Source organism: Ovis aries, chromosome 10 (assembly GCF_016772045.2).
Source record: "Ovis aries strain OAR_USU_Benz2616 breed Rambouillet chromosome 10, ARS-UI_Ramb_v3.0, whole genome shotgun sequence".
In the NCBI taxonomy this organism is placed as follows: domain Eukaryota; kingdom Metazoa; phylum Chordata; class Mammalia; order Artiodactyla; family Bovidae; genus Ovis; species Ovis aries.
This window is the reverse complement of record NC_056063.1, coordinates 35,845,971-35,860,004: the sequence shown is the minus strand read 5'-3', so window position 1 is coordinate 35,860,004 and position 14,034 is coordinate 35,845,971. Positions and strand designations below refer to the sequence as shown.

Here is a 14,034-nt window from a genome sequence, read left to right as displayed (position 1 = left end):
TCTTAAGGTATTCATATATCCAATCTTTCTAGGTAATACTGGTTTTTCCAAAGTGGATGGCAGTAGTCCATAATTATTCCCTTTTCACCATAAACTTGCTAGCACTTGGTCTTGGTCACCAGACTTTTCCATTCTGGCCAGTCTAGTTGAGTTGAAATGTTATTTCATTGTGGTTTAAATGCACATTATGATTACTTATGAGGCTGGGCATTTTTTCCATGTTTTTATGTAATTTGTATTTTCTCTCCTATGAAACACGGATCATGTCTTTCTTCACTTTTCTATTGGATTGTCTTTTTGTTATTGATTTATAGGCATTATTTTTAAAATTTAAAAATAGCAAGAAATAACATTCATAGAGAACAGTATGTACAACACGAATGTGCTATTTAAAGAATAATTTAAAATCAAACAGCTGTGTAACCACCACTAGGTCAAAAAATAGGTTGCCAACACTCTAGAAGCACCTCCTTTGCCCCTCCCTGATTACAGTCCCCTTCTTTGCTCAGGTAATTACCAGTCAGATTTTTGTGATAAATATTTCACTGCTTTTCTTTTTACAGTTGAATCACCTGGAAATGCATCCTAAAAAATACAGTCCAGTACTGCCTGCCTTGGGATGTTATAAAAATGGATTCACACAGTAAATATTCCTTTGTCTTTTGCTTCTTACACCCAGCACCATGTTTGTGAATTTCATACTATTTCATTTAGTTATCGGTTGGCCCTAAAGTTCTTTTGGTTTTAAAGTAAAAATAAAAGACATATTTTTCCATTTTCACCAAGAACTTTAGTGAACAACATATTCACCATTTTGTTCCACTATCTTCTGCCATTTTTCAGGCAACTTCATAATTCCATCTTCCCAAAACATTTTATCTTTTTAAGCAAAGAACTGTTCCAGGTGCCTTTTACAATCTTTCAGGAAGTTGAAATTTTCTCCATTAAGAGAATTTTGCAAAGACCAAAATAAATATAAATCTGTAGGTGCAATATCTGGTGAATACAGCTGATAAATCAGAACCTCCCACCCAAGCTCTAACAGTTTTTGCCTGGTCATCAAAGAAACACTCAGTTTTGCATTATGCTGATGGAAGAGTATGCATTTGCTGACGGAAGAGTATGCATTTTCTGTTGACTAATTCTGATGCTTTTCGTCCAGTGCTGCTTTCAACTGGTCTGACTGGGATCAGTACTTGTTGGCACTAATTGCTTGGTTTTCCAAGGAAAGAGCTCATAACAGAGGACTCCCTTCCAATCCCACCATATACATATCACCTCTGGATGAAGACTGGCCTTTGGTGTGGTTGGTGGTGGCTCATCTTCTGTGCCACAAGATCTCTTCTGTTCCACATTCGGCCAAGGTTTTTGTCACTTAACTTACGGGGAACCTGAACATCAAAGCAGTTAACATAACCAATCTTGATTGTTCTCAATTAATGTCTCCATCTCTACCAATGTCAACTGGTCTACCTGACCATGGAGCATTGTACAGCGAGAAATCTCCTGCAAGAAACTTTGCAAACCAGTTCTTTTTAAAAATTAAAAAAAAAAAGATTTTTTTTCCTGGCCATATTATGTGGCAAGTGGGACCTTAGTTCTCTGGCCAGGACTGAACCCACATCCTCTGCACTGGGAGAGTGTAGTCTTTACCACTGGACCACCAGGGAAATCCTGAAAACATCTTTTGACATGTTTGATTAGTTACAACACATTCTCCATACACTGCACAAATCTTTTTTTGTGTGTGTATTTTATTTGCATTTTTACCTTTCTTGAAATAAAGTGAAAGTGAAGTCGCTCAGTCGTGTCCGACTCTTTGTGACCCCATAAGACTGTAGACTACCAGGGTCCTCTGTCCATGGGATTTTCTAGGAAGTAGCTCTGGAGTGGATTGCCACTTCCTTCTCCAGGGAATCTTCCCAACCCAGGGCTCAAACCCGGGTCTCCTACATTGTAGACAGATGCTTTACCATCTGAGCCACCAGGAAAGCATAATACACTGAAAATGTTTTCCTTCCATCTTTAGGTAGACCAGTTGACGTTGACAGAGATCCAGAGATGGAGACATTAGCTGAGAATAACCAAACTTGGTTATATTAATGGAGCATGTTAATAGTTTTTAAATGGCTACACAAAAATTCACCATTTTTAAGTTTTTTTTGTTTAAAAAAACATGCTGATATGACAACATAATCTAACAAAACTGTTTCAAAGGAAGTAAAGACAACTAAGTGCTACTAGAGCCACCTTACAGAAAATACCTAACGAACTTTTGGCCCAACCCAACAGTGTGTTCCTTTTGGTTGCAGTGACATCAACTGCTTTTGGGAGTTCTGTTGCTGCCTGGCCTACTACAACTCAGTGAAGTATTCGAGCCTTGGACACTTGGGTGGTTTCAGACTTTCGTTCTCATGAAAAACCAGCCAGGATTATTCCTGTAACGTCTGAGGATGTTCTTGAGCCAGCTTTTCTCTAGAGTACACACCATAGAACGGAACTCTTACATCTGAAGTACAGGCACCTTCACTGTTACCATGCGACCCTCTGCCCAGGGCGCCAGCCTCAGAGAATCCCGTCTACCCACAACACAGGTCACGCGTCTCCTGTCAAGCCAGCGCGTGTAGTCCGTCTGAAGTATTCAGTTCAGCTCAGTTGCCCAGTGGTGTCCGACTCTTTGCGACCGCAGGAACTGCGGCACGCCAGGCTTCCCTGTCCTTCACCAACTCCTGCACTTGCTCAAACTCATATCCATCTGTCGGTGATGCCATCCAACCATCTCATCCTGTTTTCCCCTTCTCCTCCCGCCTTCAATCTTTCCCAGCATCAGGGTCTTTTCAAGTGAGTCAGTTCTTCGCATCAGGTGGCCAAAGTATTGGAGCTTCCGCTTCAGCATCAGTCCTTCTAATGAATATACAGGACTGATTTCCTTTAGGACAGACTGGTTGGAGCTCCGTGCAGTCCAAGAGACTCTCAAGAGTCTTCTCCAACACCACAGTTCAAAAGCATAAATTCTTCAGGGTTCAACTTTCTTTAAAGTCCAACTCTCACATCCATACATGACTACTGGAAAGACCATAGCTTTGACTAAACTGACCTTTGTTGGCAAAGGAATGTCTCTGTTTTTTAAATATGCTGTCTAGGATGGTCATAATTTTTCTTCCTGAAAAGCCAGTCCCTGTGGTTTTAGCGGGTCCGGGTTAGCCCTGCGCTCCAGAGCCTTCGATGTTGACCGGACTCCTGGACTTCTTCGTTTTAAAGCACCTTTCCAACTCTTTCCCCCACTTCCCACCGTGCTTTTCTCCAGGAGTCCATGGACGCTCTGGATACCAGCTTTCCGGCCACCACACGCCTCTCAGTCGTCTCCTCCCAGTCGGCTCCTCTCTTAAATTTTGTTTTTCCTCTTTTTAATCTAATCAGGTCTACCCGCCTTTTCCGGTTAGCGACTGTAGTTCACACAACAGCGCCCCGGCCTCCGCCCTGAGGGCCGCCCACTACAATTCCGAGCGCGCGTTCACTCTCAGCTTCCGCAGTCCCGCGTCCGCGTCCCTCAGGCCGTCCCCCTGCGGCGGAGCCCCTCCTTCAGCGCCCCGCCCACGACGCCAGTGCCCGCCCCTTCCCAGGAGGCAACACGCAGGCGCGCCTAACGGGCTAGAGCTTAGCATAGCTAGTGCGCCTGCGCCGGGAGACACCCCGCCCTCGAGCCGGTCATATATAAAACCTCGAGCGTATCCTCGCGAGAGGCTTGGTTCTCATGCTCTCTGCCGGGGTCGGAGGTCAGAGCGAGCGTCTTGCGGGCCGGAGAAGGAAGATGGCGGTGGAGTCGCGCGTTACCCAGGAGGAAATTAAGAAGGAGCCGGAGAAGCCCATCGATCGGGAGAAGGTGAGGGTCCGGAGAGATGCAGGGGTCCCTGGGGAGGTGGGGCGGCGGTGCGGGGCCGGAGGGAAGGGTCGGGACCGCGCGTGCAGCCTCCTGACTCCCCGCTGTCCCGCCCCCAGACCTGCCCGCTGCTCCTGCGCGTCTTCACCACCAACAACGGCCGCCACCACCGCATGGACGAGTTCTCCCGCGGAAACGTGCCGTCCAGCGAGCTGCAGATCTATACTTGGTGAGTCAGGGGGCCGGGGGCCCGCCTGCCGCCTTCGGGCTCTCCTCGGATCGGGGCCTCTGGAGGCAGCTCGCGGGAGGTCGAGGTTCGGTGAGGAAATGGTGTTAACTCGTCTTGTGGCACTTCGACCGCTCACGTTGAAACTTCTGGGTTGTAAAGAATTGACCCAGGACTGCTGTCACTGTTGTGGCTGCTGGGTACGGAAGTGACACGTCGAGCGTCCAGTACCGCAGCGGCTCCCAAGGGGCTCTTGGTAGAGGGTGGCGCTAGAATAATTTGGGGAGGGGAGTGGTGCTGTTGGGTGATACTCGTCGTCCTCATAGAGCGCGCGTGTGCTAAAACGCGCTTCAAAACAACGAAACCGGGTGGATTTTGATGTGCTTAATGGAGAAGCTTTTGATGTGTTTACTGAGGGTCTCCCCCTGAATGTTTGTGTACCTTCACTACCCACGTCTTACTAGGGCCGTTACGTACAGCAAGCCGTATGCAGTTCCTTGGTTTGACGTTACAGTGGCTTTATAGTAGCAGTAAAAGGTGTATAATTATTTAAAATATGCCTAATGTAAAATATGTGACATTTGTCATTTTAATTGTTTCAGGGTACATTTCGGTGCAACCATTACTACTATCTATTTTCAAAACTTTTAAATTCCCTACAACAGGTCTGTACCCAGTAGGTAATAATGGGAATTCTTCATTTCCCCTGGTCGCCATTATGTATGTGAATCTGTCTCTTTTAAGTACTTCATATAAATGCTCCCATATGGTATTTGTCGTCTTGTGTCTGGCCTGTTTCACTTATAATCAAGGTTTATTGATGATTAAGGATATGAAAAAACGTGATTGTTTTTTATGACTGACTGAATAACGTTTCATTGGAAGGCTTTGCTACATCTTGTCTGTCCACTTGTCTGCTGGTGAACACGGTGGGATTACAGTATGATTTATGTTCAGCTAAGTTTATGTAGTATGATTCCAGTTCAGTATTATTCCAGGAAAACAGCTCAGGAAGGTCGATTTAACTTACAGAGAAGAACTTTTATTAACAGATTGATGAACACTTCTGTTCAGATTAGTCTATATTTCCTCTAATAAATTTAGAGTTCCTACTTGCCAGATACTTGCTTTGACTGAAGAGTATAAAGAGGGTTACACCCCCTCTCTAGAGTAAACTCAATCTCCAAAAGAAAGCAGATGGAATAAATGGAGGGTGAGATTGTGCCACACTCTCTACTCTCAATCAAGGAAAAAAAAAATTACAAAAAATTAAATCCCGTCCTCAATTGTCCTGTCCATAAACTGCAACCAAACAAGACAACCTTATCTTACACCTCAAAATGGTGGACAGACTGGATGTTGGTGAGGGACAGAATGGAGCCCTGCTGTCATTCCAGAAGCAGCAATGAGGGAAGATTGGGGATTCCCAATTTGTAGAAATAGATTGAGGGGCCAAAGTAGGTGGCCTTGAGATAAGTCCAGGAAAGAGGAGTGAGGAGCCCAGCAGAAGCTAGTTGAATTGGCTAAAGTCCAAGGGACTGTGTGGAGCTGGGGGAACACCCCACCCCAGGAGTGATAGATCTTGTGCTTGGGTGGTCACTAAACAGGTTACTGGAAGAGAATTATCTCAATTACTGAAATAGGGTTCAGTGAGAAAAACAGACCAATAGGAGACAGAGCAAGAAATGGCTCACATAGTTGTGGGGATTGCCTAGGTCTGTGGCTGGAACTCTCCATCATAAGCTTTTGGAATTTCTTCAGGGAAGTCTTAGGTCCAGTATGAAGCCTTTTCAACCTGATTGAATGAGGCCCACTGATTGATTTAATGAAGTTTACTCAGATCATCTTGGATAATCACTTTAAAGTCAACTGATTATAGATTTTTGATCCTGTCTCAAAAACACATACCTTAGTGTTTGTTTGATTGAATAATTAGGAGCTGTAGTTTCCTAAGTTGACATATAAAATTGACCCTTACAGTCACCAGGAACTCTTGCAGAGATTTGAATAATGAGAGGTTAAATATAGCCTGATGGTGGGAATGGAGAAAAAAAATAGATTGATCTGTCTTTTGGCTGCACTTCAGAACTTGCAGGATCTTAGTTCCCCAAGCAGGGATGGAAACCTGTGCCCCCTGCAGTGGAATCCTGGAGTCAGCCACGGGACCACCAGGGAAGTCCTACTTGATCTGTCTTTAGGAGGTAGAAATAACAGGCCAGCAATGGGAAGAACTTTACCACTCTTAGGTTTGTGACCTGGGCATCTAAGAGGGTGATGGTCATATGAGAAGAAGGGCATATTTGGGGGACACTGTAGAGTTGTTTCGGGTGTATTGAGAAGGATTCAGCAGCAGTAGAGGAGGAAAGGTGATGTGATCATTGTGGCCTTTTTGCTCTCAGTGCAGCTGAAGCCATGGTTTTTTACCTGAATGTGATGTAGTGGAGCTGGTGTAAATAGGGAACTGAGTTAAAACTAGATGACTTCTTGGGTGTTTGACCCCCTGCTTAATGCCTTAGGGCTCCTCACGGGTGCCTTGCATCCCGGGTCACTGTAGAGCACCCTTAGACAGTGCTGCTGCCAAGTTCCTTTTCCTCCATTTCATGCTCCCAGGTGTCAGGGAAGAAGACAGTTCAAAAACTTTTGCTCCTAATACCTGATGCTAATATTTTAGAAGAGTTTTCCAGATTGTGTCATATTGGCTCAAGGTCTATATAAAGTTCTCAGTTCAAATAGAAATTGGCAGGGCAGGAATATATATTGTGAAAGGAGCCTGTGCTTAGCCTTGAAAATTCCATGTGCTTCATTGGCTTTTCCATCTATTGCAGAAATCATCAGAACATTCAGTCTTAGAAAGGAAAACAATGCACAATCTTTATGAACATGCTTTCCTGATACATTGATTCTAAGATGCACTCCAATTTCAGAGATGCTAAAATGTAGAAAAGTATGCCTCTGAAATAATGAAAAACAGTTAATTTGAGAATTTGGATTAATTTGGACTAGTTATCCTTAAGTGGATAAATCACTAGGCCAGTGAGATGTTGCATAGCAGCAAAGGTAGTGGGGGTAATTTTGAAGTCCCTTTAGCACACTACCAGTCTAGTCTACCTTCATTCATGAAAATTTCAAACACTGAGGCTGATAAGGGGAAATAGTATTTGGGGGCAATCCCATGGACGGAGGAGCCTGGTAGGCTGCAGTCCATGGGGTTGCTAAGAGTCGGACGACTGAGCGACTTCACTTTCACTTTTCACTTTCATGCATTGGAGAAGGACATGGCAACCCACTCCAGTGTTCTTGCCTGGAGAATTCCAGGGACGGGGGAGCCTGACAGGAGGCTGTCTGTGGGGTCGCACAGAGTCGGACACGACTGAAGCGACTTAGCAGCAGCAGCAGCAGCAGCAGCAGTATTATTAGGTGCTTTAAAATTCAGTTGTGAGACCTTGACAGTTTCTAACAAAGTTGCAATTGAGATACATGTAACTAATTCATTATATGTCAGTATCCTTGTTACATTATTGCTGATTGTCTTTTTTTTTCCTTAAAAATATTCAGGATGGATGCAACCTTGAAAGAATTGACTAGTTTAGTAAAAGAAGTCTACCCAGAAGCCAGAAAAAAAGGCACACACTTCAATTTTGCAATTGTTTTTACGGATCTTAAAAGGCCTGGCTATCGGTAGGTAACTTTTCATTTTTAATTCCTTATAATCTCTTGGATTTCAGTATGTTTTAGCTGCTAGGAATAATCCATATTATTTTACTATCTAGTTTAGATTATTATGTATTACATTTTTATTGTGTTCTAAGATCATGGAGCAAATCCAGCCCCACATTCACTTTTTAGGGGACACACAGTGTCATTGCTCAGCCACCCTATAACAGTTGATCTGCTTTCCTGCAGAGTAAAGGAGATTGGCAGCACCATGTCTGGGAGAAAGGGGACTGATGACTCCATGACCCTGCAGTCGCAGAAGTTCCAAATAGGAGACTATCTGGACATAGCGATTACCCCTCCAAACCGGGCACCACCTTCTTCAGGGCGCATGAGACCGTATTAAATTGTACTTGCTTTTTCTTGAATTTATTTTCCAGTCAGTTATGTAAAATAAACTTTCACTTCTTCCTCCCCTCCTATTGCCATTAAGCCTTTAAACTCTATAAACAAATTGTAATGCATCTATTTAGGAATTAGATTTGGCTTTGCTATGGTATATTAATAGAAACTCCATATGTTTCAAGTTCTGTAAAATATGAAAAGTGCTCTTAGCATTCTATGTAAAACTGTATTGTTAAATATATGTTGCAATCATTATGAGTGTGAAAGTTAATGGGGCCTGGGTTTGGGGTTTAATATAGTATTGCTTGTTTATGCTAAATAATGGAGTTGCTATGTTTTGGCCCAAATGGGGCAGAACAAGAAAGCCATATTATATTAAATGGAACGGGTTTGTCACCTAGAAGCTTGTATGGAGTTGGGAAGAGGACCTGTGGGAATGAGGGGGTACAGCTGTAGTGTTTTGGAACAGTCTGAGCTGAGGCAAGTTGAAGAAGCTGTCTGTGTTTGAAGAGAGTGGCCTGCCTGAAACAGGGTGTGATAAGTTAGAGAAAAGCTGCCACAGTGAGGACGTTTACTCTTTAAAATGGGGAAAACAGAGCATTTTGAGGGCAGGAAGTAGTATAGAGGAACAAGGGTTAGAACTTAGGATAAGGATAGATTTACCTTGAAGATCTGAAAATGCAGGGAGAATGAAAGAGGAAACTTGAGAGCATGGGAGAGGGTCTGGGATGAGGTCAAGCTGAGTAAGCAGGGGTGTTCACACACTCTCTTCAGTGCTGGGACTGACTCATGTCTGATTTGAGGCAGTATACAGAGTGGTTAAAACCAGGTGGGCTGAACATTTAAATCCTGGTTATGCTAGGAGCATCTTGGACAAGTTACCTGAATTTGTTTTTGTTTAAAATTTGTAAAATAGAAGTGACAGCCTACAGGAGTGTGAAGACTAATAATAAAGTTAGCCATAAAGTAGGACTTTATAAAACATAAACAGAACGGGCGCTGTCTCGTCCACAGAACAGTTCAGTCTCAGTGTGCAGTATGTGATTAAGGCCTATTACCTTCATTCTGTTGCATAGAAAACTTGGAAACTGTGTATCCCCAAATTAAAAAATATATATTACTAGCAAAGTAAGACTGTAGTAATTTGATCTTGTACAGACAAAAGCAGCCTTGGAAACCTAACACTTGTAGGATTGGGGTCAGTCAGCCAGCACCTAGGTGACATTTGTGGGCCTGGAACCCAGACCTAGGGCCTCTTCTCCACTGAGTTTTGCCCCAAACCCCTCAGTGCTTTATTCATTCAGACCAGCTAGGCTTGAGCTCCGTAAGTCATAAAATTAACTTAAACCTGATATATTAGAGAAGAGGAACCATGATTAATTACCATCCTTTTTGTTTGTGGAGAAGAAACAATGTACTCTGTAGATGAAGATAGGAAGTCAATACAGGACTTCCCAAGCCAACTTTTCATAATGGTATTAACTCCTCCAGTGGGGCTTTCCTGTAATTATTCCAGGTTACTCTCCCACTGGCTGAAAATAAAGTGGCTTATTTGCTTTGTTTCAACATGGATTTTTTTTTTTTTAGGTAAAATTGGTATATATAACAATATATTAGTTTCAGGTATACAGCATAATTTATTTGTATACACTACAAACTGATGACAAGTCTAGTTACAATATGTTGACCCCCTTTACCCTTCCTGCCCACCCCTCACTATTGATGACCAATCTGCTCTCTGTATTTATGAGTTGGGTCTTGTTGGGTTTTCTCTTTCAGACTCTACATACAAGTGAGAGCATGTGGTATTTCTGTAATTTCACTCAGCATAAGCCATCCATGTTGTTGCTAATGGCAAGACTTCATTTTTTGGCTATTAGTCAGCCAAAAAATGAATGTGTGTGTATCTGTTGCACAATTTTTTATCTGTCCACCCACCCATGGACACTTAGTTATTTCCATACCATGGATATTGTATCAATAAATAATGCGGTAGTGAACAGGTGGGTGCAGATGATAGCTTTTCTTCACACTTGCCAACACTTATCTCTTGACTTTTCGATGGTAACCATGCTGACAGGTGAGTTGTTAATCTCTGTGGTTTTGATTTGTATTTCCGATTAGTGCTCTTGATCACCGTTCCATGTATCGTGTTCCAACATGGAATTTTTCCTTTAAAGGTTGTGATCTTCCACCAAAAGTACAGTTAAACAATATCTAGTGAATTTATCATTGAATATAATGCTAAGACTCAAAAGACTTGTACTTAGTCCTTATTTACCTCTGGCTGTCCAAGTATGGCTTTGAGGTAGTAACTGAGCTGTCTCATGGTCCCTGACAGCACCGTGCTTGGCCTTCAGTGTCCTGACTGCCTCATGCTCTTGTGGTTTCCCATTGTGGGGTGAAGTAGAGAATGCTTATTGCCTGTGACATCTTTTCAGTTTCCTCACAGGGTTTAGGACCTTGGCAGGGCTTCTTCAGTGGCTCAGTGGGTAAAGAATCTGCCTGCCAATGCAGGAGATACATGTTGGATTCCAAGATCCCCTGGAGAAGGAATTGGCCACCCACTCTAGTGTTCTTGCCTGAAGAATCCCATGGACAGAGGAGCCTGGCAGGGGGGTCCATGGGGTCGTACAGAGTTGGACACAGCTGAGTGACTAAAGCAAGCAAGCACAGGAGCTTAGCATCTTCAGTCCTTACCTCAGTAGGGAGTCAGTGCTGAGTTTATACTTACATTTTCATGCTCATAGTGGTCACTGGGTGAGGTAATGTTTCAGACATCAGCTCTGTGTTTGTGCCTATAGGGGTAGCTGTGAAGGGGAAAGAAAGCAGTTAAAACTGTTAGGTAAACTCTGTTACTCTTAAATAGAGCTGAACTCAGCCTGTTTCTGTTCTATCGCAAATTCCGAACTTAGTTTCAGTGTGACCAAGCAGTTATAATGTTAGTGCTGAGTGGTGCCTGATCTCATTTCACCTTCAGCACTGAGGTGCAGGCAGTGGCTAAATCTTCACTTCAGCTGAAATGGAGGCCTGCTTTAAATAACAGCTCGCAATGTGGGCTGTGAAGCGAGGACGCCAACAATGGATGACTGGAAACGTTTCCAGAAATAGTGCTGTTGTCTTCAGCTCCCTTCAGGCTGGCGTCCACCCAGCTCCACCAGTCCTGTTCTGGCAGTGAAGCCGTTGTCTGTGAAGACTCTGCCAAGGGACGTCATCTGGAGCATGTGGACCTGGTTGTCTTTGTACAAACCAAACGCCTCTTTTAAATAATACGGTCATGGCTTCTGGTTTTAGTATCAGAGCAGCCAGTGAGGTCTGTGTGTCCTTGTGTGTACTTTATTGCTTAGATTTAGTTGCTCAGTTGTGTCCGACTCTTTGTGACCCCATGGACTGTAGCTCTCCAGGCTCCTCTGTCCGTGGAATTTCCCAGGCAAGAATACTGGAGTGGGTTGCCATTTCCTTTTCCAGGGGGTCTTCTTGACCCAGGGATCAAACCAGGGTCTCCTGCACTGGCAAGTGGGTTCTTTTACCGCTGAGCCACTGGGGAAGCACCATTGCTTAAACAAGTTGTTCTAAAAAATTTCTGTAGTTTCTTGGAATCTGTAATGGAACCACCTTGAAGGAAGTGTTTATTCTGCTAGGATTAATCAGAACTAGCTAGGCAACTGAGGCCTCCTGGTGGCTCAGACGGTAAAGCGTCTACCTGCAGTGCGGGAGACTGGGGTTGGATCCCTGGGTTGGGAAGATCCCCTGGAGAAGGAAATGGCAACCCACTCCAGTACTCTTGCCTGGAAAATTCCACGGACTAAGAGGCCTGGTAGGCTACAGTCCATGGGGTCGCAGAGTCAGACACGACTGAGCGACTGCACATACATACATAGCTAGGCAACTATTCTATGAGGACAGTTATTGATTCCCACCCCCCTGTAATTCCTAGGAGGAATAAGCTAAAACCTATCCCTGGTGGCTTAGATGGTAAACAATCTGCCTGCAATGCAGGAGACCTGGGTTCCATCCCTCGGTTGGGAAGATCCCCTGGAGAATGGAATGGCAACTCACTCCACTATTCTTGTCTGGAGAATTCCATGGAGAAGCCTGGTGGGCTATAGTCTATGGGATCATAAAGAGTCAGACACGACTGAGGAACTAACACATACATACAAAAAGCAAATTTAATACTAAATACCAAAATAATTTCAATAAGAAAAACCTGTCAGCCTGGGAATGTGAGTTCATTGTATAAGGGTGTCCTAATCACATACCCACCTCACAACGTTGTGAAGAGCCAGGGAAAGGGGCCTAGAGGAGGGCCTGGTAGAGAGCGACTGTTCAGTAAATAGCTGTTTTAAACAGAAGATAAAATGTGTTTGTAGCCCCTCCCTTGCTTCGTGCCCTCAGTTTCCAGGAGAATTTCCTACTCCACAGGCTCATGGGCCAGCCCAGCTATAACCAACTCCTGAGACAGTGTCATGGATAGGATAAAATTAAAACAATTTAAACTGAATCCAAAGAACCATCTGAGGCACTTTTCAAAATCTGCATACATTACTGATAAAGCTGTTAGAAATTGTAATTATTACTAAGTCTTTGCACACTTCCAGGGAAAAAGTATGTGGAATGAACGCCTATTACACACCAGGTACCCTGCGCCTGGGGTGCAGAAAAACCTGACATGCAGGTCCTTCCTCAGAAAGCCTTTGTCTGGTGACAGAGGTGTAAGTGCTGATGATCACAGGTGGATAGGAAAGGGTTGAGAGAGAAAGGTTATGATGAAGATGGCAGGTGAGCTTGTTCAGGACCCACAGGGGTTGCGTTTAGATTAAGGGTGTGGTATGAACAAAGGCATTGAAGCATCAGGTACTTTCCCGGAGTTTGGCTGGAGATGAAGGTGAGGAGGTGGGGGCATGGTGGAGAATGGAGGGGAAGGGGTACATCCCAGGTGCAGTCAGCAAGGCCTGGGGAGGGAAATGGGACATGGAAAGAAAAGTCCATCATTAAGGCCTCAGCATTCTCATCTGCCAAATGGAAATGCTAGCACCTATTCGTTAGGAGTTACTTAAAAAAAATTCTGTGGGTTGACAAATGTAATGAATATACCATGCCTGGCCCAGTTAGGACCTTCCAGGCTGGCAGGTGCCAGTGTAACAGTGGACAAGGGGGCCAGTGAGCTCCGTGTCCCCACTGAGCTTTGGTCTGGTGGGGCAAGGAACATTCTGTCACAGATTCTACCAAGTTCTATAAAGGATGAGAATGGGGTGCTGACTGGGAAAACAGTTAAACTCCTTGATAGAATGACTTTTAATCTGAGACCTGAAACAGATAAGCTAACACTGGTTAGAGTTTCATGTAACAAGGAAATGGGGGTGCAGGATGGGGGTGGAAGATGGATTTATGAACCACTTACCTGAAGAGGTAGAGTCGCAAGTCTCCTGTGGGAGCTTCAGCAGCAGCTCCTCCTCAGGCAGGCTCACCCTTTGCAGCTCTGAGTGTTCATCTCGGCACACCCAGAAAAGCACACTGCTCTTCCCGGACGTTCCCCCAAAGGCCCAGAACTGGCTCTTAGATCTCACATCAGTCATGTGCCCAGCCCCGACCTGTGTGGTCAGGGACTGTGGCCCGGCTCGTTAGATCTTGGAGCTGAGCTATGAGTTCAAGGAAAAGCAGAACACTGTTTTCCTGTATGGGGGTCGGAATGGTAAGCAGACAGAAAGGTCAAAAATCTATAGCATATGGATACGAGGGAGAGCCAGCTGAGTGGCGGTGGGAGGAAGGGAAGACCAGAGTGCAGGCTGCAAGAGGAGGAGGATGACCGAGGGTCAGGCCACACAAGGGTGGTCGTGGAAGCCACTGTGGGACCTTGGGTTCATCT

At 44.4% G+C, this 14,034-nt stretch overlaps 1 protein-coding gene across 1 annotated transcript; it reads left to right on the top strand.

Annotated features, from left to right (window-relative positions):
• The first annotated feature begins 3,742 nt into the window (after positions 1-3,742).
• SAP18 (Sin3A associated protein 18) lies at positions 3,743-8,420 on the top strand. Its single transcript, XM_004012164.5, has 4 exons — positions 3,743-3,883; positions 4,000-4,109; positions 7,662-7,784; positions 8,010-8,420. The coding sequence occupies exons 1-4, from the start codon at positions 3,755-3,757 to the stop codon at positions 8,164-8,166; spliced, it is 519 nt and encodes a 172-aa protein (XP_004012213.1). The 5' UTR covers positions 3,743-3,754; the 3' UTR covers positions 8,167-8,420.
• Positions 8,421-14,034: the final 5,614 nt, after the last annotated feature.